Consider the following 24,562-nt stretch of genomic DNA (forward strand, 5'->3'; position numbering starts at 1 on the left):
CATCTTCAGCTCACCTCCCTGCTTCATGGCCAGAGTGTGCCCACTAAGCCAGCTTATGCCCCAAGCTTCTGGACACAGACCTATTTACGTAACTGATAGCAAACCAAGTACATGTGACTTTCCACATTTGCGGAGAATTCAAATAACGTCGTCAATCGCGGGGAGAGCGGACGGATCCCACTTAGCCCCGGGTTCAGATCCCATGCCCTCCGGCGGCTCGGGGCGAGGGAGGAAGCGGCTCCGGATGGAGAGTAGAGTGACAATCCGAGAAGGAAAGGCAGGCTTTCCTCCCGGGGGAGCAGAGGCGGCCCGGCGGACAGAGGGAACCTGCAGAGGGCGGTTTCTCTCCTCTTTTCCTGTCCCACCCAGTCGGCCGGCCCGCACCCCCACTCCCACTCCCGGCCGGCCTCTGCCGCCAACTCCGCTCGTCTCTCGGCGGCGTCCCCGGCTCGGCGTCCCTCGGAGGGTCCCGGCGAGGCTCTGGGTGCCCGCCCCCGGCGAGCTCAGAGACGCGGCGCGGCGCCGGCCTCCCCGCAGCCCGTCCGACTGGTAAGGTGAGCCGCGGAGGAGGGGACGGGGGCCGGGCGGGCCGGGCCGCCCACACTCCCTGCCGTCACCTCGGCCACCGCGGGCGCTGAACCGAGAGCGGCCGCAGCCTCCCGTCGCAGCGGCTGGGAGCGGGTGGCCGGGCCCGGCGCCCCGGGAGCGCGGCGAGCCCCTCCTGTGCCGGTAACACGGGGGGCTCGGGGCCGGGCCTGGGGGCGGGGCGGCGGGTCCAGACCGCCGGCGGGTCCTCGGGGCGGACCCCCGACGTCCGCGGAGGTTCCAGGGTCCCAGGGCGTCCGGGCCAAGTGGGGTTCGGCCCAGCGGCCGGCTCGTGGGGTCCGGCAGACGGTGCTCGGACGGCTCAGTGGACGTGAAGGGAGGTTCGACGGGAGCCCGGAGCACGGGCTGACCCAGACGGGCCAGACGCGACTGAGGACCCTCTCCTCCCGGTGCCGGGCCTGGCTCCCGCTCCCCGCCCCCCGCCCCCAGGGCGCGTCCCAGCCCCCCGCCGGCACCTGCGCGGCCGCGGGGCCTGCCCGCCCGGGCCTCTCCTGACACCTAGTGGATGGCTCCGCCCGACCTCGGGCTGCGAAAGAGCGGGGTTCCTGTTACCGCGGTTTGGTGACGCTGGGGCCGCTGCTAATTTGCATCACTTTGCCTAACTTTCTCAGGCCGTGAGAAATCCTTTAGGTACATGTGGTGGCCCAGTGAAAGGATCTCGGGGTAGACCGTTCAAAGGTAACGCACCCCAAATGCAGGAGGTCTCGGAACTGCTCTTGATAACGTGCGGCCTGAGGACATACTCAGGGAAACCAATAGAGAAGAGTTTAGGACCAGCTCCACGGAGAGAAGAGGAAATGGGAAGGGACTCAGGAAAACCCGGCACCAAAGGCTTTCCAGGGATTTCCAGTCGTCTCCAGCCCCAGGCAGTGGCCCACCCACCTCATTCCTGTCTTTGTCCCTCTTCTTACAGATCTGCTCCTTCCTCAAGGCGCCCATCCCCTTGCTGCGATGACTAGCCTCCCGACCACGCCCTCTCCTGGAGGTAGGTGAAGGCCTTTCCCACCCGGAATGGTAGAAACTCGTTCAACATCCCCTACCTCCAGCCCAGTCCTGGAGGTCCCTGAGGCCTCAGCCCAGATGGGAGACCCTCCCTCCTCTCTCGCCTGCCTCACACCAAGAAAGGTCCTGGGAGGAAGCAGAAGGCAATTAGATGCATGCTTTAGTGCAGTTTGAATCTGGTCTCAGGGCCCTGGGCCAGTTCCTGGCACTACCGTGTAAAGCTTTGTGACCTTGAGTGAGTCATCTAACTTCTATGCTCCAGTTTCCTCATTTGTAAAATGAGAGAAATAGTACTGTCTTTATGAGGTTATTTGTGAGGATTAAATGAGGTAACCCATATAAAACACCTACCACAGTGTCTTGTATCTAGTAAGCACTCAGTAACGCTGGTTATTATTGGGTGCTTGTGAGAAATCCGCCTTCCCCTGGAAGGGATCTGCTTGCTTTCTAATTCCACTCCTCTGATGATACACTCCAGCATCAAAAACCCACTGTTCCCTGGAGCTATGATCAGGCAGAGATCCATCTCTCATCATGCTGAGAATGGATTCCCACCTTTCGTTTCATAACCAAGCTGAGCTGGACAAACCATCAGATCTTCATGGATTGTTTTCATTATGTGCTAGTTAGGGTCAGAGAGGAACAAAACCTTGGTCGGTCGATAAACCTTTATTTTCGTATACACAGTCTCATTTGTCATTAGGACAGACGTTCTCTGCTTTACTGATGTGGAAACAGGTGAGTGACAACCCCAGGGGAAGTCTAAGACAGTGTCTTCTGTGACTGGTGGTACACACAATTCAGACTGTTGTTGTCTGGTGAGAGATAAGAAAAGGGAGAAATGGGTAGCAGTCTAGATTGGTCAGCAGAGGCTTCATGAGTGGGGAAAGAGATGGAGCCCTTCCGCTTGAAGGATGGATGAGGTTTAGTACAGGCAAAGAGAGGTGCAGCAGGTGTTCCAGATGAAGGTAGCGCCATGTGTGAAACTAGAGACTGTATTTACCCTGGACGGTGTCCTGGAGGAGAGAGCAGAGGTCCTCCAGGATTAACTTGCCCATAGGGAAAAGGTGATGCTCTGGCAACTAGCTGAGGGATTAGGATTTGGGCAAAAGGGCAACTATCTACATTCTTTTTCTTTTTTTAATTTGTGGTAAAATATACATAATATAAATGTTACAATTTTAACCATTTTTTGGTGTACAGTTCAGTGGTATTAACATTCATATTGTTGTGCAACCATCTATCTCCAGAACTGTTTCATCTTCCCAAACTGAAACTCGGTGTTATTAAACATTAACTCCCCATTCCCCTTTCTCCCTGCCCCTGGCGGCCACCATACTTTCTATCTGTATAAATTTGACTAGGTACCTCATATAAGTGGAATCATACGATATTTGTCCTTTTGTGTTAGGCTTATTTTACTTAGCATAACGTCTCTGAGGTCCATCCATGTCGTACGTGTGTCAGAATTTCCTTTCTTTTTAAGGCTGAAAAATATATAATGTATATATATCATTTTGTGTGTGTGTGAGGAGAATCAGCCATGAGCTAACATCCATGCCAATCCTCCTCTTTTTGCTGAGGAAGACTGGCCCTGAGCTAACATCCATGCCCATCTCCCTCCACTTTATGTGGGACTGCGCCACAGCATGGCCTGACAAGCGGGGTGTCGGTGCGCACCCGGGATCCGAACCCCGGGCCGCCAGCAGCGGAGCGCGCGCACTTAACCGCTACGCCATGGGGCCGGCCCCAATCATTTTTTATATATATAATATATATCATTTTGTTTATCCATTCATCCATTGATAGATACTTGGGTTGCTTCCACCTTTTGGTTGTTGTGAATAATACTGCTGTGAACGTGGGTGTACAACTATCACTTCGAGTCCCTGCTTTCATTCTTTTGGGTATATACCCAGAAGTGGAATTGCGGGATCATATGGTAATTCTGTGTTTGATTTTTTGAGCAACTGCTATACTGTTTTCCATAGCAGCTGCACCATTTTACATTCTCACCAGCAATGCACAATGGTTCCAATTTCTCCACACTTGACAGCACTTGTTATTTTCTGTTTTTTTGATAGTAGCCATCCTAATGTGAAGTGGTCTCTCATTGTGGTTTTGATTTACATTTCCCTAGTGATTAGTGATGTTGAGTGTCTTTTCATGTGCTTATTGGCCATCTGTATATCTTCTTTGGAGAAATATCTATTCAAATCCTTCCCCATTTTTTAATTGGCTTCTTTTATTATTGTTATTGAATTGTATATTTACATTCTTGACCCAGTGAGTGACATGAGTGAAGTGGTATTTTAGGACATGTCATACCCACTGGGTCCAAGCAAATGTAAGTTCAGAGACAGGAATGGAGAAATCACAGACAGGATGAGGGCTTGTACTTTGAAGGATGGGATAATTGGGGGTCTTGCCCATCTCTTCCCCACCTCCCCACCTATGCCCCCTCGCATCCCTTTTCCTTAATCAATCTATAAAGGAGATATCCTTCGGGAGTATAGAAAGTGAGGACCACATTATGATTTTCATGGGCCCTAGGCATTTTTGCCTTTGTAGGCCTGTTCCTCCATTAAAAAAGATATTTATTAAAAATTGTATTTTACAACTGCATTGGTGTAAGGAAGAATATAATGTTAATATAATAAAATCATTAATAGTTGTATTTATAATTAAAAATTGATTGATATAACAATATTACAATTTCCTTGATCTAAATGTTCTGTTTTTTTCTTGTGATTTTAAAAGAAATTAGGGGCTGGCCCAGTGGTGTAGCGGTTAAGTGCAGGCGCTCCCCTATGGCGGCCCAGGGTTCAGATCACGGGCACGCACCGATGCACCGCTTGTCAAGCCATGCTGTGGCAGCGTCCCATATAAAGTGGAGGAAGATGGGCACGGATGTTAGCCCAGCGCCAGTCTTCCTCAGCAAAAAGAGGAGGATTGGCAGATGTTAGCTCAGGGCTGATCTTCCTCACCAAAAAAAAAAAAAAAAAACCAGAAATTAAAATCATTACAATTAAAATCATTACAAAACATTTTCCTGAGCCTCCAGAAGTAGTATTGTGGACCTTAGGCACCGTGCCTGCTGTGCCTAGTGTGTAAATCACCCTGTCAGAAGTAGGGTCGGATGGAACCTGGCATTGTGGGCTCTGCCCCCACACCATGAGGTAAAGTCAGTCCCTCACCACCTCGTCACACTAGCTGCCTCTAGGTTGTCTTCACTCTGGATTAGACACTCAGCATTCTTCATCTTGCTTATTCCTCACCACAACCCTGTGAGCAGGTTTTATTCTCATTTTACAGAAGCAAAAACTGAGGTTCAGGGAAGTTAAGACATTTTCAGAGGTTAAGAAATTTTCCCATGGGGCTGGCCTGGTGGCCTAGTGGTTCAGTTCGCGTGCTCTGCTTCCATGGCCCGGGGTTCACAGGTGTGGATCCCAGGAGCGGACCTATGCACCACTCATCAAGCCATGCTGTGGTGGCATCCCACATAAAATAGAGGAAGATGGGCACGGATGTTAACTCAGGGCCAATCTTCCTCAGCAAAAAAGAGGAGGATTGGCAACAGATGTTAGCTCAGGGCTAATCTTCCTCAACCAAAAAAAAAAAAAAGAAATTCTCCCAAGGTCGTGTGGCTAATAACAGCAGAGTCAGGATTTTGTGCCAAGTCTGATTTACACCAAAGCCTGTGTTCTTTCCACCACGGTATACTGCTCTCCGAGTCTCACACCGCCCCACTGGCTGAGGCACATGAAAGAGAAGGAAGGAGAAAGGGAGCAGAATTCCAGGGCGTGTTCCCATGGGAAGGAGAATTGGGGGAGCCGCCCTTTGTGGGGCAGGTCTAGAGCAAATAGGTAGGTTGGCAGACTCAGGTGGCAAAGGATCTGATGCCTCAGTGATAAGAGATGTAGCCCCGGAACAAGGGCCACAAAGAAACCAACTGGTATCTGGGTTAACAAAAGAACAAGTGAGTGAGCAAGCTGGATCTTGAAGTTCATTTGCTGTTGGTTAGGATTTGGGTGGAGCCTCAAGTCTTGTGCTCCTCTGTCCCAGGCCTCCCACCTAAAAGAAAAACAGCGCTGCTGTCTTTCCAAGCCTGAGAAGGGAAGGAAGAGGGTAACATTATTATTCCTTTGTTTGGACCAGGAGGCGGGAGAGAAATGGGGTAGGAACAGGAGATAACGGCGGGAAAGCTGTAAGCCATTTTCCCCCCTTTTATGCCAGGCTTCCTGAGCTTAGTTTACTTCATTGTTGTTGTTTATTTTCTTCATTAAAAAGCTATTACAGGGGCCAGCCCCGCGGCTTAGCGGTTAAGTGCGTGTGCTCCGCTGCTGGTGGCCCAGGTTCAGATCCCGGGCGCGCACCGACGCACCGCTTCTCTGGCCATGCTGAGGCCGCGTCCCACATACAGCAACTAGAAGGCTGTGCAACTATGGATACAACTATCTACTGGGGCTTTGGGGGGAAAATAAATAAATAAAATTATTAAAAAAAAAAAAGGTATTACACTACTCAGCCATAAAAAATGACAAAATCGTCCCATTTGCAACAGCATGGATGGACCTTGAAGGTATTATGTTAAGTGAAATAAGCCAGACAGAGAAAGACAAACACCACATGATTTCCCTCATATGTGGAAGATAAACAAACACATGGATAAGGAGAAAAGATTAGTGGTTACCAGAAGGAAGGGGGCTTGGGGGGGTGGGCGAAAGGGGTAAAGGGGCACATATGTATGGTGATGGATAAAAATTAGACTGTTGGTGGTGAGCACGATGCAGTCTATACAGAAACTGATAAATAATAATGTACACTTGAAATTACACAATGTTATAAACCATTATGACCTCAATAAAATAATTGAAAAAAAAAAGCTATTACATGTTCCTCAGGGAATAGCCTTCTAGACCTTTCTTATGTATATATAGACACATATCTATGCGTGTTTATAGTTTTATTTTAATTTACTTTTTTTACAAACATGTAATCATATTACACCTGCTGCCCTAGCAATTTGCTTTTTTCATCTAACCGTATATCCTGTCCCAGTAATTGCAGATCTACCACGTTCCTTTTATTTTTTGAAATGTATCTTTTTATTTTTTATTTTTTATTTATTTATTTTTCCCCCAAAGCCCCAGTAGATAGTTGTATGTCATAGCTGCACATCCTTCTAGTTGCTGTATGTGGGACGCGGCCTCAGCATGGCCGGAGAAGCGGTGCGTCAGTGCGCGCCCGGGATCCGAACCCGGGCCACCAGTAGCGGAGCGCGTGCACTTAACCGCTAAGCGGCGGGGCCGGCCCTACCACGTTCTTTTTTTTTTTTTTTTTTTTTCAAGATTTTATTTTATTTATTTATTTTCCCCCCAAAGCCCTAGTAGATAGCTGTATGTCATAGTTGCACATCCTTCCAGTTGCTGTATGTGGGACGCGGCCTCAGCATGGCCGGAGAAGCGGTGCGTCGGTGCGCGCCCGGGATCTGAACCCGGGCCGCCAGCAGCGGAGCGCGCACACCCAACCGCTAAGCCACGGGGCCGGCCCTACCACGTTCTTTTTAACAACTGTATAGTGCTTCCAGAATGAATGGCCTATAATTTTTTTAATCATTGCTCTGCCGATGGGCATTCAGATATGTGTCACTTTTGCAACTAGCGCTACGGTGGACACCCTTTCCATTCTGCAGTAAAACTCAGAGGACCACATCCAGTGCACACGTAAACAAAATGTGTAGCTGGAGGCAGAGCAGGGATGTTTCCAGAACTTGGAGAGTTGGTAGTGTGTGGTGGAAAGAACCTTGGAATGAAGACACAAGATTAGAAACCCTGCTCAGATAAATGCTGGGTACCCCTGGGCTGGTTGATGCAGTTTGCTGAGCTGCCTCAGTTTTCTGGCTTGTACATAATGATAATACCAACCCTGCTTACGTCACATTCTTGGGGTGGAGATAAAATAATGTATGTTTTGTAAATCGTAAATCACAAATATAGATTACAATTCTGATACTTGAATCCTGAAGGCCTTAGCTCATTAGCTCCCAGGACACTCTCTGACCTTAGTCTGAGAAAAGCTCTTTTAGGTGGAGTGGAGTTCAAAATTTTGATTTTTTTAAAATAAATATTTTATTTTGGAATAATTTTAGATTTATAGGAAAATTGAAAAACTAGTGCAGAGAGTTTCTATATACCCTTCAGCCAGTTTCCCCTAATATTAGTATCTTGTATGACCATGATACATTTGTGAAAACCAAGAAATTGACATGGGTACAATACTGCTAACTAAACTATAGACTTCACTGAGATTTCACCAGTTCAAAAATTTGATTTTGAAGAGAATTCTGATAGAACACTTGCAATTTATAAAAATTTCAAAATTAAGGCTGAGAAAGGTCCTGAGGGTCATCTAGTTCAGTTTCCCAATCCGTGCTGGAATTCTTTCTCCAATACCCCATGAAGCATCTGTCCAGTTTTGCTCTTCCTTCTCTGAAGGAGACATCTGTCTCCCCTTAGTTTCTCCCATTACACCTCTTGCACAGGTCATCTGTTGGTGTATTTGAAGACAGCATTCCAGTTCTAGGCACCCCCTAAGTTTTCTCTCTGGTCTTTCTCTTGCAAGCTTTCCTTATCTGATATGGTTTCCAAGCCATTCACTATGTTGGCTGCTCATCTCAAAATTGTGACACTCGGACGCAACTCAGCAGTCTAGGAATGGTGCACAGTAGGGCTGCACTGTTGCCTCCATTAGTAGAGACCATATTGGTGCCTAAAATAACAGCAAGTTTTAAATTTTTTATGATTATAAAAGTAATTATCATCGTAAGAAATTTGGAAGATAAAGGAAAGTATATAGAAGAAAATAGAAACCATCTAAAATGCTACAACCTCGCTATCGCTCTTGGGCTGTTTGGAGTATATCCTTGCAGTCTCAGTTGCTTCTAGTGATCCCACTGTAAGTCTGTTACATATGCTGCTACTAAGCTGTGGCTTCCTCATTCTTCCCCCATTTTGCTTCTGAGTAGTTGGTTTCCTGGACCTAAGAGCAAGGGGTCTGTTAAATTCTCATCTTGTTCAATTTGGCCCATTTCTCCAGTCATTTGAAATCTCTCTGTTTATCAGTTTAGTAGTTGCCCCTCTGGCTTTGAGTCTTTTACATATTTGTCAATCCTTCCCTGGGTCTGCAGGGGTCTGCATTTACTCAAAGGCTCCTACTTCCCCCATCTACCTATTATCTACTTCTGTGCCCATGTACACGTTAGTAGTGAACAATCTATGTTCTGTCTGAGCCAAGCCCCCATTTGTGCACTAGATCCCATCCTTTCAAGGACAGGGCTCCAGCCACTGTCCTCTCTTGCACCATTAGCTGTTCCCTCTCATCTGTGTCATTCCTGTCCTTACATAAACATGCTGTCATTTCTTCCATCCTAAAAAAAAGCAAAAATAAACAAACAAAAAACTTAAACTCCCTTCTCCCTCCAGCTACAGCCCCATTTCTCTGTTCATCTTTACAGAAAAAAAGAGTTTATCTATATTCTGCCTCCAGTGCCACTCCTTCCATTTTTTTCTTGAACCCACTGTAAACCAGGGGTTTATACTCAGCACTTCACCAAAGCTGCTCTCGTCGGGGTCCTTCGTGACTCTGCCTGGCAAAACCCAGTGGTCCTCGTACCTGATCTCTTTGGCTGCTACTCCTCAGTTTCCTTCGCTGTTTCTTCCCTGGGCTCAGTCCTTGGTCCTTTTTATCTGTGCTTACTCCCTTAGTGATCTCTTCCAGTCTTATCATCTTCAATATGCTGACTTTTTAAATCTCCAGTCCAGACCTCTTCCCAAAATTCCGGTTTTAACATCTGCACTTGGAGATCTAATAAGCAATCATGTCCAAAACTGAACTCTGGATCTTGCCTTCCAAATCTGTTCCTCCTGCAGGCTTTCCCATCTCTTGTAACACCACCCCTTCCCTCCCTCCAGTTACTCAGGCCTGCATGACTCTACCCCACATCCTGTCAGTCTTAGCTTCAGAATATACTCAGAACCTCTCCACTTTCTCACTGGGCTGCTGCTAGACCCGGTCAATGCTTTCATGCAAACTAGGATAAGGCTCCCTCTTTGGGTGGATGCAACCGTGCCCTGGTGCCGGGTCCAGCCTGCTTCTCCTCCTGTCCCCACTTTCCCACAGCCTGTTGTCCACGCTGCAGTCAAAGGGATCCTTTAAAGTCAATTTCTGTTTCATTCTGTTTCAGTTACCTATTGCTACATAGCAAACCACCTCAACATTTAGTGGCTTAAAAAAATAGCAGTTTATTGTTTCTCACAATTCTGTGAGTTGGCGGGGCTCTGCTCTGCTGGCTTCACCTGTGCTCACTCATGCAGCTGCAATGTGCTGGAAGGTCCACTGGGCTGGAAGGTCCAAGATGACCTCCCTCAGACGTCCAGCCGTTGGGACTGGCTGTCAGCTGAGCCTGCGGTGCCTCAGTTTTCTCCCATGTGGTCGCTCATCCTCCAGTGGACTAGATTGGGCTTCCTCAAAACCTGGTGGTCTCAGGGTTTCACAAGTGTGGCCTTTGGAAGTTCAGGCTCCTCCTCAGACCTACTGAATCAGAATCTGCATTTTAACAGGACCCTTAGGAGATTCTTATGTACAACAGAGTGGAGAAGCACTGCTTTAACATATAAATCCAATCAGTCTCTGCTCAAAAACCTCTAAAAGGGTCCCATCTCACTCGCTGGGAAAGCCCAAGTCCCTACATGGCCTACGACACCCATGCCACACAGCCCCCTCCACTTCATCTCCTCCTGCTGTCTCCTTTGCCCCCTTCACGTGACCTCTGTGCCGCACCTTTAACGTGCCATCTGCCAACCGTGCGACGGCCCCAGGTGCTTTTCATGTTATGGGTGGCCCTAGCTTGAACTTGCTGTTCCCTCTGCCTCTCCCAGGTCTCTGCTGGGCTGCCTCCCTCACCTTCTGTAGGTCTTTACCCAAGTCACCTCATCAGGGAGTCTCCTTGACCGCCCCATCCACATCCCAACCACCTATCCCCCTTCCTGCTTTTTTTTCTACATGGCACTAATCAACATCTAATACACTATGTCTTTCACTTGTTTATCTTGTCTGTTGTCCATCTTCCCCCTCTCAGAATGCAAATTGTATGAAGAAAGGTTTTTTTTTAATTGTGGTAAAATTATACAGAACATAAAATTTACAGTTTTTAGGTATTCGGTTCTGTGGCATTAAGTACATTCACATTGTTGTGCAACCATCACCACTATCCGTCTCCAGAAATTTTTCATCATCCCAAACTGAAACTCTACCCAGTAAACAATAACTCCCCATTCTCCCCTCCTGCCAGCTCCTGGCAACCACTATTCTACTTTCTGCCTCTATGAATTTGGCTATTCTAGGTACCTCATATAAGTGGAATCATATGATATTTGTGGTTTTGTGACTGGCTTGTTTCGCTTAGCATAATGTCTTCAAAGTTCATCTATGTTGTAGCATGTGACAGGATTTCCTTCCTTTTTAAGGCTGATATTCTATTGTATGTAAGTACCACATTTTGTTTATCCATTCATCTGTTCATGGACGCTTGCGTTGTTTCACTTTTTAGCTATCGTGAATAATGCTGCTATGAACATCGGTGTACAAATATCTGTTCAAATTCTTGCTTTCATTTGTTTTCTTTTTTGTGTGTGTGAGGAAGATTGGCCCTGAGCTAACATATGTTGCCAATCTTCCTCTTTTTTTTTTTTTTTCTTGAGGAAGATTGTCGCTGAGCTAACATCTGTGCCAGCCTTCTTCTGTTTTGTATGTGGGATGCCACCACAGCATGGCTTGATGAGTGGTGTGTAGGTCTGCGCCCAGGATCCGAACCCACAAACCCTGGGCTGCCAAAGCCGAGCACACAAACTTAACCACTATGCCACTGGGCTGGCCCCCCTTGCTTTCATTTCTTTTGGACATATACCCAGAAGTGGAATTGCTGGATCATGTGATAATTCTGTCTAATTTTTTAAGGAACTGTGGAGGCATGGGTTTTTGCCTGTTTTGTTCACTGATCTATGCCCAGAGCCTAGGACCGAGCCTGGCACACAGTATACACTCAATAAATACTTGTTGAATTAACTTTTTAATTTCCCTGTCTATGAATCTCAGTCTGAGAAGGCTGTGCAGCTTGTCTGAGCCAGCTTGCATGTGGTTGTCCTATTCCCAGCTCCTAATACTTGCTGTTTCAAGATCAAGGCCCCAAAAGCATGCCCCAGTAAGTTGTTCTAGAATTTTCCTGGGAAACCACATCAAGCTCACCAGTTGCTTACAGAATTTGCCTTCCTTCTGTGGCTTCAGGCTCCTGGCCCCTCTCTTTCTCAGAAGCTCCTGCATCACCGAGAGAGATCCCATTACACGTTCTTTCAGTGCCCTTGGCCGTCGTTTACCTTGAATCCCTTTTAGATTAGCCTGGCACTTTCCGGGTTGTGTCCCTTCCCTTGAGCTCACTTCCCCACATCACCAAGGCTCCTGCTGCTCCTTTAGTGCAAAAATCATTCTCTTTGCTAAGAGAGAGAGGCAAAAAGGGCCAGGAGAATTCTGCTTTCTCTGTTACTTCCAACCTGACACCTTCAGGCCCAAACAGCAAGCCTAGCTCTTCCCTGTTCTTGCTCCAAATATAACTCTTTTTAAATTGTCCTTCAAATTTGTTTGCCAGCTCGAGCTATACAGAGCTTCTTGACGCTATTCTTCTAAGTCTCTGTCAGCCTCTAATGTAGGCATTTCTGCTGTAAAACTTGATGCGCATTTGTTGAAAGACTCACATTCTGAAATCACATTACTGAAAATGGGCTTACAGGAGAAACAGGATTGGCACAGACCACTGAAAACTTCCGAAACTTTGAGCCAGCCCTAGTGGTCTAGTGGTTAGGATTTGGTGCTCTTACTGCCATGGCCCAGGTTCCTTTCCCGGTCCTGGAACCAGGCGGCTCAAATAGAGAATTAAACTAACAACTAGGATACACAACCATGCACTGAAGCTTTAAAACAAAACAAAAGAAAAACAAAAAAACTTATGAAACTTTGTAAGGAGGCCCCTAAAACTGCAATAATAATCTCAATAAAAATATTGTCAGTTGAATCTCCACCAGCAATTGAACCTCGAATCCTTTGCCCCCTGTGCCTGGGGTGTGTGCTTCCTCCTTTTAGAAGTAGGTTCCAGAGAGCCTTCACTTCCAACAGAGACCATTTTCGTCAAAAATAAAAATCTGATGTAGGACCTGCCTTCTTCATGAATCCATTGTTTTCATATAGAAGTAAATTTCTGTGTACCTTCTTTGTTTGTGTTTATTGCTTCATCAGATGGTTTAATATAAATGGAAACCAACCAATGATTGCATCTAAGGAAGGCACTTCTATTGAATTTTATATTTCTTCAGGTCTTTCGATATTGCTGAAATGTTCTCTTTAGTTGTAGAAAGCTTGCCTCTAATTACATCAAACATGACGCTAGGGAAGTTGCGTATGAACCAACATAACTTCCACATTACGCTGACCTCATTCCCTATTTACCAGTCACCAATGAGCGAGTTCACATTGGAGCCCTCTTTGTAGCACAACAGTCTGGTTGGTTGTGGTCATCTGGTTTTTCTTCTGCCTCTATCCATATCTTTTAAACCCTTGAACTTTCTGGAAAGCTTGTTGTGCTGCTCACGGTTATCTTTCATTAACTCTTCCTCTTTTTCCGGTAGTAGGAAGATTTAGCATAAATACCTTGCTTGGGCATTGGGGCAGGTAGTCCTGGATTCGGATCTCATCTCCATCCACTCTGCCTTCAAGTGTAATATGAGGCATGTCACAACTCCCCCTGGGCCTCAGGGTCCACATCAGCAAATAAAAACACCTACTTTGAAGTTATTGGTGTTGTAAGGATTAATAATTATGTAAATCAGGCACCCAGCATAAAGCAGGGGCTTAGTAAGTGGCGGCTGTTATAACTGGAATCATTTGCACAATTTCCCAATTAGGAATCATCTTCCCTCCCAGATTCTCTTTCCAGAGAGTCACATGTATCTGTTCTCTGAACCCTCACTAAAATTTGGCTCCAGGGTCGGGTCCCTGGTTGACCTCATCACTGCTGCTTTCCCAGCGTCTATGACAGTGCCTCTGGCACATGGTAGGTGCAAAGTAAATTGTTGTTGATTGATTGAGCTGGACCTTACTCATCTTTACATGTAAGCTTCTGTACATACATTGTTCTTCTCAGCGCTCTGTATATCTTAAGTTCTCAAATGTTTAAGAAAGGCAAAACTGGGGCCGGCCCGGTGGCACAGTGGTTAAGTGCACACACTCTGCTTCGGCGGCCCAGGGTTCGCAGGTTAGGATCCTGAGCGCACACTGATGCACCACTTGTCAAGCCATGCTGTGGCAGCGTCCCATATAAAGTAGAGGAAGATGGGCACGGGTGTTAGCCCAGGGCCAGTCTTCCTCAGCACAAAAAGAGGAGGCTTGGCATCAGATGTTAGCTCAGGGCTGATCTTCCTCACAAAAAAAAAAAAGAAAAGAAAGGCAAAACTAAAAGCAATTGTACAGAACTCTAGATCAATGGTGGGAAGATGGAGTGCAATGCAGCGAGCCCTGGGAGATTTTGGGGAGGAAGGTGGTGTGCGTGGTGAGGGGCAGCAGTCTGAGGCAATGATCAGGTGGATAAATTTCAGGGCTGCTCTTTGATGGAAGTCACAGTATAATCTCAGAAGTGGCATTCCATCGCTTTTGCTGTATTCTCTTTGTTAGAAGCAAGTCGCTGGGTCCAGCCTAAACACAGGGAGAGGGGCTTACACAAGGGTGTAAATACCAGAAGGGGGGGATCACTGCAAGCCATCTTAGAAGCTGCCCCCCACACTCCCATTTTATAAATCAAGAAACTGAGCCTCAGAGAGGTTTAGAAACTTCTTCAAGGTCGCCTAGTAATATGCTGGGACAGGATTCAAACCCAGAGCAGCTTTCCCTGTTAATCACTAAACATGTAAACAAAGTCACCCTAGTAACATGTAGTCGCCATCAGTAACAGAAGAGAATGGGTGAATGAATCAAGAGATGTAACCATTTGCTCAAGGCTACAAAGTAGCTGAGTGTATCACCATTCCTGCAGATAAAGTCGAGAATAGCAGAGAAGGGTTTCCCCCAGCCCTGGGACAGGGAGGCGCTCCAGGCCCCCACCTCTGCTTTCTCTGTTGCAGGACCAGGATAGTTCATCAGGCCTCCCCTTGGCCTGTGTGAAAAGACCCCTTCACACCGTTGGCCCCTCTTTTTGTTCTTGTCATTTATTTTATTTTATTGAGGTCATATTGGCTTTTAACATTGTATAAATTTCAGGTATATATTATTCTATTTCCGTTTCTGTATAGATTGCATCATGTTCACCACCAACAGTCTAGTTTTTATCCACCGCGGTACACATGTGCCCCTTTACCCCTTTCGCCATCCTCTCACCCCCCATTGGCCCTTCTTTTTTTTTTTTTTGTGAGGAAGATCAGCCCTGTGCTAACATCTGCCAATCCTCCTCTTTTTTTTTTTTTTTTTTTTTTGCTGAGGAAGACTGGCCCTGGGCTAACATCCGTACCCATCTTCCTCTACTTTATATGGGACACCGCCACAGCATGACTTACCAAGCGGTGTGTCGGTGCACGCCCAGGATCCAAACCAGTGAACCCCGGGCTGCTGCAGCAGAGCACGCGCACTTAACCGCTTGCGCCACCGGGCCGGCCTCCCACTGGCCCCTCTTAATACTGTTCCCAGGCTTACCAGACCACTGCTGGCGACTTAATTTCACTTGCCCTAGATGGAAACCTGAAGGAATCCTGCTCGTGCCCTGTGCTCCTGCCACACCGCTTCTGAGTCCTCTTGTCTCAGAGCCTTGACCCAGGCTCTTCCCTCTGCCTACAATGTGCCCCACCTCCCGCCCCTTTTACCCCGTAAACTCCTACCCCTGCTTCAGCTCCCGGCTCAAATCTTACTTCCAGGGAGGTTGTTCCTGCTGGAAGACTAGATCCGGCCCCTCTGCCACATGCTCTCCTAAGGGCCCAGATGTTTCCTTTGTCACACTTACTGCAGTTCATAACTGTGAACTGGGGTGTGGTGGAGCGTGAGCTCCGTCAAGGTGGGCCTGGTCTGTTTTGCTCACCGTTAGATCCCCAGTGTGCCTAGCACAGACCCTGGCGAAGAGTGCGCAGTTAATGAGTGCTGCTATTACTCTTGACTGAATGAAGATTGAGATGCCTCCTGTGGGGGATTCTAGGATCAGCCAGCCCATTCTCCCCAGGATACCTCTGTCCTGCAGTAACTTTTACTTGTGACCAATTCAAACTCTACACTAAAGTGCTAACTAGAAGAGAAGTGATGGGCTTCCTGACTTCCCATGTCAGCCCTTAGGAGAGACTTGTGGAGACCACTAGTCTTGTAGTGTCCCAACCGTGGGTAATGGCTTTGGGGTGGAACTTTCAGACTCTGAAGGATAGATAGACCAATAGCAGGAGGAGGTGTGGGATATATTTTAGGGTAGGAGACACCTTGCTTCAGAGCCTTTCAAATTGCAGGGCCTACTCTAGAAGTGTAAAAAAAAAGTGTTTTAATAAGAGAGGAGCATTATTTCATTATTTAAAAATAATGTTTACAAAGAGTTTGTAAGAACATTGATGAAATGCATGGGGGCTGGCCTGGTGGCCTAGTGGTTAAGTTGGGTGCGTTCTGCTTCGGCGGCCTGGGTTTGGTTCCCAGGTGTGAACCTACACCACTCGGCAGTGGCCATGCTGTAGCAGTGAGCCACATACAAAATAGAGGAAGATTCACACAGATGTTAGGTCAGGGCGAATCTTCCTCAGCAAAAATAAAAAAAAAAAAAAGAAATGCATGTGCCATATAATATAAATATATATACGTGTATATACACTCATCATTGGATCTCATTTATGTAAAAATATTCATTCCTAATTATAGCTTACACTTATTGAGTTACTTACTACATATCACAACAACCCTATGAAGTAGGTACTGTTATGTCCATTTTGCAGATAAGGAAGCTGATGCACAGAAGGGTTAGGTAATTTTCCGAAGGTCACACAGCTAGTAAAGGACAGAGCTCAGGTTTGAACCTCGTCAGTCAGGATCTAGAGCCCATACTCTTAACCACTATCTTAGGCGGAGAGAAATCTGTCAAAATGTTCATTGGCTTTGGGTGGTGGTTTATTTGCTCTTCTGCTCTCGAGGTTTTTTTATATAGATTTACCATAGGAGTTGAATGATAAATTTTTGAATTTTTCAAAATTCAAAGGGAAGAAGGTGGGGTGATGAAATTTGATGGACAAATATATGTTTTAGGACAAAAGAATTCACCCCATTTCCTTTTCCACTTTTCTAAATTTTCCAGAAGAACTGATAACCACCCCCATTCTGCAGGCCACCCAGGCCCCGTCCCCAGAAGCGGAAGCCAGCACAGCGCTCATTGCAGGTAACAAAGGCTCTGAGCCAAATCCGAGGGACCTTCGGAGTTTAGGGCCTGACTCACTCCAGAGACAGCCAGGAACCCATTGTGATGAGCTAAGAGTTTCCCTCTACAGGAAAGCACCACAAATTAGAGACCACATCCATTAATGGGCTTGTTTTGGTGTGAAGGTTATCTTACACACATGCACACAACTCTCACTCAGCTATAAAAGACTCTTAGAGGCTTCGTGTCAGAGGCACTGCCAGTAAATGATAGGTTGGGAGGTGGCCACAAATAGATATAGGTGCATATGGGCACTGCATTCAAGTATGGGGTGGGGATGAGGATATGTGTGGTTTGTTGAGTGGGTGAGAAAGAGGATGGGAGGGATCTGAGAAACCCCCACAGGAGGCTATGTATTTAAAAAACCCTTCCTGTTGGGATAAGCTATTTCCTGTTTCCCTTCTTCCCGTTTCTATCATAATCATCAGGAACTGGTCGAGGGGGCGTTCAGTTCTGCCAGAAATCAAAAGCCTTGTATCCTTGGCCTAAGCACCAAGAGACTCCAGATATCATGTCCCGTGGAAGTTGGGTGGGGTGGGAGAATATGGATTTGGAAATGGACACTAGTTAACTAGAACAGGAGATCCTCAGGAAAAGTGAGGGAATCGTCTAATTCAGGGGACCTGTGAGTTACTGAGACATCCTCAATGCTGAAAATGTCTCTGCATTTTCCCTCTCCTTCCCAAGTGGTTATCACGGTGGTCTTCCTCACCCTGCTCTCGGTCGTGACCTTGATCTTCTTTTACCTGTACAAGAACAAAGGCAGCTACGTCACCTACGAACCTGCAGAAGGCGAGCCCAGCACCATCCTCCAGATGGAGAGTGACTCAGCTAAGGGCAGGGAGAAGGAGGAATATTACATCTAATAATTCCCCAGCCCCAAGGAGCATATCTAGGCTCCAGTGCTAACACACTATTTAATTTATTAGGTGAAAGTTTTATCTGACACCTGTGAGAAGCATTGATTGATATGGGCAAACCTCGTTTCTTTCAAGGACACAGGGCCAAATGCCAACATCACTGATGCCAGGAACCAGGGACACAGAGAAAGCTGCTTCTGATGTCTTTAGCCAGGCCTTTGTCATAGTGCCGGTGTTTGTTACTAACCCGCAAGGTGGAGCTATACCAGACAACGTTTGAGTACGAGCCCAGTCATCTTCACTTTTTTCACAGGTCAAAGGGAAGAAGAGAGTTAGGGTCTCTAGCGGCTTCTCTGTCCCCTGCTTGGTCACCCAGTGACAGCCTAAGCGGAGATAGTGTCCATAGAAGTTCTTCCCAGAGACTGCCTACCACGGTTAAAGGCCAGGCCAGGAGAGGCAGGAGACTATAGAGACCACCCTCCTGGTGAATGTGCTACATTCCTTAATCTGAGCCCTTCCCTTCCATATTCCCCAACCACTTCATACTTATGCTATTTTTATCAGAATTAAAATTTCATTGATACAGAAATCGGATTCTCATGTGCAAGAACTACCTTTTTTTGACTTATTGCTGCTTAAACTTCAATGACATTTTCTTTTGCTTAAGTCCTTTGCCTATGTTCTCTCCCAAGCAAAAAGAACTCTAGGAAGTTTCCAGAACAATCTCAGGGGTTTAAAACAAAGATGGTCCTGGGAGATTATCCCAGAGGAGTGTCATTAGAAGCATACCCTGGGGCCAGCCCCGTGGCCTAGTGGTTAAGTTCTGCGGTTCCCAGGTGCGGACCTATACCACTAATCAGTTGCCATGCTGTGGCTGTGACCCACATACAAAACAGAGGAAGACTGGCACAGATGTTAGCTCAGGGACAATCTTTCCTCAAGCAAAAAGAGGAAAATTGGCAATGAATGTTAGCTCAGGGCAAATCTTCCTCAGCAAAAGAAAAAGAAACATACCCTGGGAGATGAATTGGTTTGGCCTCCATCCTGGCAAGGACCAGAATTTCCCAGAATCCATTCTATGTGTACACAGAGGAAACTAGGAACAATCTACCTACCACTTTCCCCATAAGTATCCTTTAAATCAAGCCCAGAGAAGCTTCTTAGATCTGCCTTAGTCTCAAAATGAGATGTTTAAAAGGCACAATGTTTGGGTAAAAACAGCTCTCCAGATATTGTCTACTTTGGAATTAAGCTATATCTCCTTTGAGGTCTTAAATGTACTGCCTCCATTGTCCAAGCTCAAGTCCACCCAAGGTAAGACCCAGGAGTTGAGGAATCAGTCTATTTTTTTTTTCTCCCTAAAGCCCCAGTGCATGGTTGTATATCCTAGTTGTAACTCCTACTAGTTCTATGTGAGCCACCACCACAGCATGGCAACTGACAGACAGATGGTGTAGTTCCATGACCTGGAAACGAACCTGGGCTGCCAAAGCAGGAGTGCAGAACCTGAACCACTAGGCTATCAGGGCTGGCTCTGAGGAATCAATCTTGGCAACCTAGATTCAAGGAGTTTTTAGTATTTCTCCACACCGAACTTTGCAGAAACTGAAGGTCATCCTGAACTTACACAAATTGTTATACTCAAACATTTTCCTCAACTCAAAATTTAGGGCAAGTTAGGAGAATCAGTTGTTCCCACATATGTTTATGTTCTGAATTCTTCTGTCATAATAGGCTTTTAAGAATCTGAAAGAGCTTAGGAAATAAAATGAAGAAAATTTAAACATCTAGAATGGAACTCATGAAAATGCTCAAATTTTAGCCTTGTACTCCTGCATTTATTTCAAAGTCTTCATTAAAAAAAACAGAAAGACAGCAGTACCTATCTGAATTCCAGGCGGGATATAAAAGAAGATATATACAGAAGAAATCTAAAAACAAGCTGAGTAAAGAATCCTTGAAGTGAGGTGTAATGCAACTTCATCACTTTATTCAAATCTTCAAAATAGTCTTTATTCTACATTTTTAGTATAAAAAATCCACAAGTTAAGTGCACCACAGTGTAGAGAGAGACATACAACGCTGAACTTCCATAACAGTCAATGGTACAGTCAAACATCACATGTACAGAACACAAAATTTAGATGAACTGAAATTAAAAGATAAAATAAAATCCAATTTCAGAAAACAAAAATCAAAATATTAAGGATCCCTGAAATAGTCTTAACCCTAATGAGATTTCACTGGACTCAAGTCATTTTGTAGTGAGGCGTTCAAAATACGACCCCATTAACCCAGCTTAGGAATTCTTGGGAGCCTCGAGAGGCTGCACCAGACGCTGACAATAAATGGTAACCAATTTTTGATCTGAAAACTCCCCCTAATTTGGCTCTAAAGTCATCAGGCTTTTGAAATGCATCCTCCTCCTTGCCCCTCAAATTATAAACAAACTGTTGTTTACAGTACAGTTTGTGCTGACAGCCTTTGTTCCAACAAAGCTCAGTTTTTCTGGCACGAAACAAATTTGGGTTTGGTTCATGTATGAAGAGACAACCTATGAGGAGGGTCCAAGAGACACCCTCCACTTTTGCCTGAGGCAATGCAAAAGCAGAAGTAATGGGGCCTGTGCTTGGGGCACAGGGGGTTTCAGAGGATCCTTGTGAAAGACTAGTTAAAAGATGACAAGTGGGGAGAAGTGCAAGGAGAGAAGGAAATTAGTCTGACTGGCTTTCTGTCCTGCACCATTGATTCAATGGAGATTGGCGGAAAGGATGGAAGACTAGGGTTGAGGATGGGATGTGGGGCAAAGGATGGAAAGGAAAAGGCAGACAACTAATGCATTTCATTTATAACAAGTAATATAAATCAAAGACTGAAAGGAGATTAAAGACCAATCAGGATAATTTGGCAACTTTAATTCTTAGGAAGATCAAAGTTCCCTCCAAACCTAATTTGATGTTTTATTACTAAAAGCAAAGACCAGTATGGTGCAGTATTACTCCGGAGGAATTAAAGGAAGATCCTTAGGGCTGCTTCACCCACATTCATTTTATGAATGGATACCTCCCCTACCTCAAATGCTTTAGGGAGGTACTGCTACCATTACATGGTTCCTTATTAAGTTTGAAAAGTGCCTGAAAGTTTGGGCACCAGAAAGACACCCCAACAACATGTGTCTAAACTGCAACTTCAGGTTAATATGACTAAAGCAGTTACATCGTGAGAAGTGCTGAAGGTATGTGATGTCTTTCCCGGCACAGAGGTGGCCTTGGTTCTTCACCAGATGGTGTAGCCACCATCTGAGCCACCCATGAAGAAGTTTCCCTTCCGCTGAGTTACGAGGACATTGGCTCCCTGCATGACTGCAAGCTGAGCAGCATTGGGAGGGCATCCAGGGGGTGGAGGCTGAAAGGAAAAGACAAGGTTGACTGGGCACAAGGCAGACACAAGGGAAGTGGACACAGGTGAAACAGAGGACCTGCTAGGAAGCTGGCAATGTGCTAACCAATAGCATCTTAAGGAGCTAGTTCTGCCACCAATCTGGGTTCTAAAGCAGGTCTATAGTCTCTGTGAACCCCAAGATACAAACAGGAAAGGGAACCTATGACTTATTCAAAGGGTTCGAGCTCCAAGATAAAGCCTATGGAGACCTTCTGAATATGGACAGTCCAGAACCATAGGCGTTTTCAGTGTAGGAAATCATTCCTACCCATATTCTGAAAACAGGGATGGGGTGCCAGGTCGATGGCCCTATACCACAGGGTCTCTCAATAGTTTTCAGATGACCATGGGATAACCTAAAGGCTCTAACTAATGACACCGTTCTCACCTCATCTCTAGCATATGGTTAGAGTAGAGGGCCCTGGCAAGGACCATTTGGGCTCTAATTCCCACGCATCAGGAAACTAAGCAGGAGACATAACTAAAATCCCCAGTATCTTTCTAAAAGCTACTTAATAGAGATTATGCATTCTACTTTTTTAATCATCATGGTTCCTGATACAATGCCACGCTGATGGCAAATAATTAAGTAAATACTTATGGAATGAATAAGGAGTGTTACTAGACTAGTTCACTGCACCAAAGTGAACTGAAAAAGCAGCAGGCAGGACTCCTAAGACAGGAAAACAAAGGAATCTGGTTAACTAGACCCCAGTGAATGTGCCAGATGCTACTGACCTGCCACAGTTCTGCCCTCTCAACCGCTTTCTGCCTGACTAGTCGATGTCACTGGTTGCACCAATACCAGCAACTATTATCCAGGGATGGTGAAAGGATGAATATGTAGCCATTTCAGCAAGTTAAAATACACAAGGGCTGAGGTTTTTTTGAGAAGGGCATACTCACAGGAATGTTGCCAGCAGCAGCACCAGCCCCGAATCTGGCACCTGCATCATACCCTCCATCCACCAGCACTGTTGAACCAGGTGGATAGATAGGACCAACTGGGTAATAAGCCATGGGGATTGTGGAACCTAAAGGTCCAACAGCCACAGACTGGGCCATGGGAAGATACAGTGAGGCGCCAGGAAATGCAGCTGACATGGTGGGGACTGTCGCAGCCCCTGGGTGCACAAAGCTCGGACGATAGAGCTAGAAAAGGCAGGAGAGAAGCCAAAATGTTACTTGATGACATTCCTATTTCAGATTTCATTCCCATTTCCTCTTTAATGAGTCAGTTCTCGTGCAGATTATACTCTGTGAGTTATACAAATTGCCATTCTACCACGGCTCAATATTCTCCTGGATCACTTCCTGCTATAGCTAATGTTAGGCTCAGGGAATGCAAACTCATCTTCTTAACCTCAGCCTGTACCAAATAACATGAAATAATCCGACAATGCATTCTCAACTCCAACAGAAACTGCTGAACTGTATAGTGTTTTAGATTATTCATGTAAGCACTCTCTTCTGTTTGTGAAGAGTAAATAAATATGTGAAGTCAGACTTAGCTAAGGACTGAAAATGTGATCCACCAGTATTCTCAACCAGTTCAAGTCTAGTAAAGTAGAAGCACCTCTGAGTAGGCAGGTGGAGCATCAGTATAGGGTGGAGCCTGAGGAAGATGCAAGGTCTGAGGATACACTGGATTCCCTGGAGGCTGCACAGGGTAGGTTGGCTGCGTTGGATATTGACCTGGAAGACAAGAAAAACTACATGTTGCCTACCATACTGAGCCACCAAAATGGGGCAGGGCACATCGGGTGGCTAAGCTAGTGGGAGCAAGCAGAAGGGGATTTGCCAACAGACTGCCCTGGAGGGCCTGATTCCTGGAGCTAAAAAAATAAGCATTCTCTTGGCATCCTTATAATCGAAGATGCTGCATTCTAACTGGACAGGAAAGGCACTCTTCCTACTAGCATCCTGGTGTAAGAGGCAAGTCTAGCTGGGCCCAAGGTCCTTCCAGAATGCGGAACAGGTCTGCGCATCCGTCCTTCCCGATGATTAAAGGGTGCCTCCCGCCTCTGCTCTGGGTAGTCTCAAGGTCGACTCCCAAAATATAAAGAAAGAGTGAACGGTGGAAGTAAACCTTGAGACAGGAGAGAGGGTGAAGGGGAATGTCCTGACTGGTGAGGCTGAGGATCATGCTCTCCCAGGCACACTGGAAGGATCACAGAAACCACAAGTTCTGGCCGCCAGCGAAGGCAAGGGGAAACAGACCCTTCAGGCCCCGGCCCGCCCACCAGCGCCGGCACCTCACTAGTTAAGCCCGGGGGCCTGCCTGTGGTTCCGGAGCGCGGCGCTCCGCCTCCCCCGGCTCTCCATTGGCCTACCCAAATCCCTGCTCTAGCTCCCCATTTGTTCCTGCAGACGCCCATCATGACAAGCCTTTCTCCCCCCCCACCCCAGCCCGCAGCTCCAAACTGCGCCACAGAGTTTAAGGGGGAAAGGGCCGGGAGGGAGCGAGCAGCCGTAGGTCGGGGATGACGAAGGCGTGTGGCGCAGTCCCCTAGACCGCAGGCGGCCGAGCAGCGCGGCGCAGCTCGCCCCAAGTTTGGCGTTCGCTGCCCCTGGGCTCCAGGCCCGCTCGCTCCGGGGCCGCACTACTCCCCTAGACGGCCTAGGCCGCCCCCTGGCCTTGCCTTTGCTGTTCATCGTGGCTGCAGGTCCGGTTCGGCTCGGCGTCGCGGACGGTTATTTTTTTCGTCCTCTTCCTGTTCGTAGTCACTTCCGTGTCACGTGACGACTCGTCCGCCCAGCGTCACCCGGCGCGCGAGTGCCGCTGCCGCCGGAAACCCCGCCCCCTTGCCCGGCTTCCAGTGGCTGACGGGAGGGCCCGCGTGATCCCGCCCACTCGCCTGGGCCCCGCCCACTCGGTCTTATCCTCCAACCCCTACCCTCCCTGTCCCTCGAGTAGAGGAAAAGCAAATACGTACAGGTATTGTCTCAAAATAGGCTATTTTCTCTCTGTTGGGCACTGGGAGGCAGAACCATTAAACTAGGCCCCTGAACCTTTTTCCACCTTCGCGCATCAACTCAAGGTCACCTCACCTTGACAGCCTTTCCACGAGGGGCGTAATTGCTACACATTTCTCTAACTGCCTGAGATAAGCTCCCCAAACCT

At 46.8% G+C, this 24,562-nt stretch overlaps 2 protein-coding genes across 6 annotated transcripts; one reads left to right on the forward strand and one right to left on the reverse strand.

The window, feature by feature from the left end:
* The first annotated feature begins 30 nt into the window (after positions 1 to 30).
* On the forward strand, positions 31 to 18,591 carry SMAGP (small cell adhesion glycoprotein). 4 transcript variants are annotated; one of them, XM_087442392.1, is made up of 4 exons: positions 31 to 554; positions 1,520 to 1,591; positions 17,018 to 17,098; positions 17,825 to 18,591. In XM_087442392.1, exons 2-4 carry the CDS (start codon positions 1,558 to 1,560, stop codon positions 18,001 to 18,003), a joined length of 294 nt encoding a protein of 97 aa, XP_087298518.1. In that variant the 5' UTR covers positions 31 to 554; positions 1,520 to 1,557; the 3' UTR covers positions 18,004 to 18,591. The 4 variants fall into 4 exon arrangements, with proteins under 4 accessions (XP_087298518.1, XP_087298519.1, XP_087298521.1 ...); XM_087442393.1 differs by having other exon boundaries at positions 31 to 549; XM_087442395.1 differs by lacking the exon at positions 31 to 554 and adding an exon at positions 648 to 729.
* Positions 18,592 to 19,960: 1,369 nt separating this feature from the next.
* Positions 19,961 to 24,188, reverse strand: DAZAP2 (DAZ associated protein 2). Of its 2 annotated transcripts, none has more exons than XM_004429039.3 (4): positions 24,081 to 24,188; positions 23,015 to 23,133; positions 22,422 to 22,590; positions 19,961 to 21,402 (listed from the first exon to the last, which is right to left on the reverse strand). In XM_004429039.3, exons 1-4 carry the CDS (start codon positions 24,091 to 24,093, stop codon positions 21,080 to 21,082), a joined length of 624 nt encoding a protein of 207 aa, XP_004429096.1. In that variant the 5' UTR covers positions 24,094 to 24,188; the 3' UTR covers positions 19,961 to 21,079. The 2 variants fall into 2 exon arrangements, with proteins under 2 accessions (XP_004429096.1, XP_004429097.1); XM_004429040.3 differs by having other exon boundaries at positions 21,134 to 21,402; positions 22,345 to 22,590.
* Positions 24,189 to 24,562: the final 374 nt, after the last annotated feature.

The sequence above is a fragment of the Ceratotherium simum genome, chromosome 17 (genome assembly GCF_057802395.1).
Source record: "Ceratotherium simum simum isolate JZ-2026a chromosome 17, ASM5780239v1, whole genome shotgun sequence".
NCBI lineage: Eukaryota > Metazoa > Chordata > Mammalia > Perissodactyla > Rhinocerotidae > Ceratotherium > Ceratotherium simum.

Excerpts from the sequence above, each read along its gene's own strand:
- SMAGP (XM_087442392.1), top strand. The coding sequence starts at position 1,558 with ATGACTAGCCTCCCGACCACGCCCTCTCCTGGAG. Across the intron at positions 1,592-17,017 it reads GACCACGCCCTCTCCTGGAG|AAGAACTGATAACCACCCCC; the intron begins GTAGGTGAAGGC and ends TAAATTTTCCAG. Across the intron at positions 17,099-17,824 it reads CAGCACAGCGCTCATTGCAG|TGGTTATCACGGTGGTCTTC; the intron begins GTAACAAAGGCT and ends CTCCTTCCCAAG.
- DAZAP2 (XM_004429039.3), bottom strand. Across the intron at positions 22,591-23,014 it reads CTCCACCTGCCTACTCAGAG|CTCTATCGTCCGAGCTTTGT; the intron begins GTGCTTCTACTT and ends TGCCTTTTCTAG. Across the intron at positions 21,403-22,421 it reads TGGTCCTATCTATCCACCTG|CCTCCACCCCCTGGATGCCC; the intron begins GTTCAACAGTGC and ends TTTTCCTTTCAG.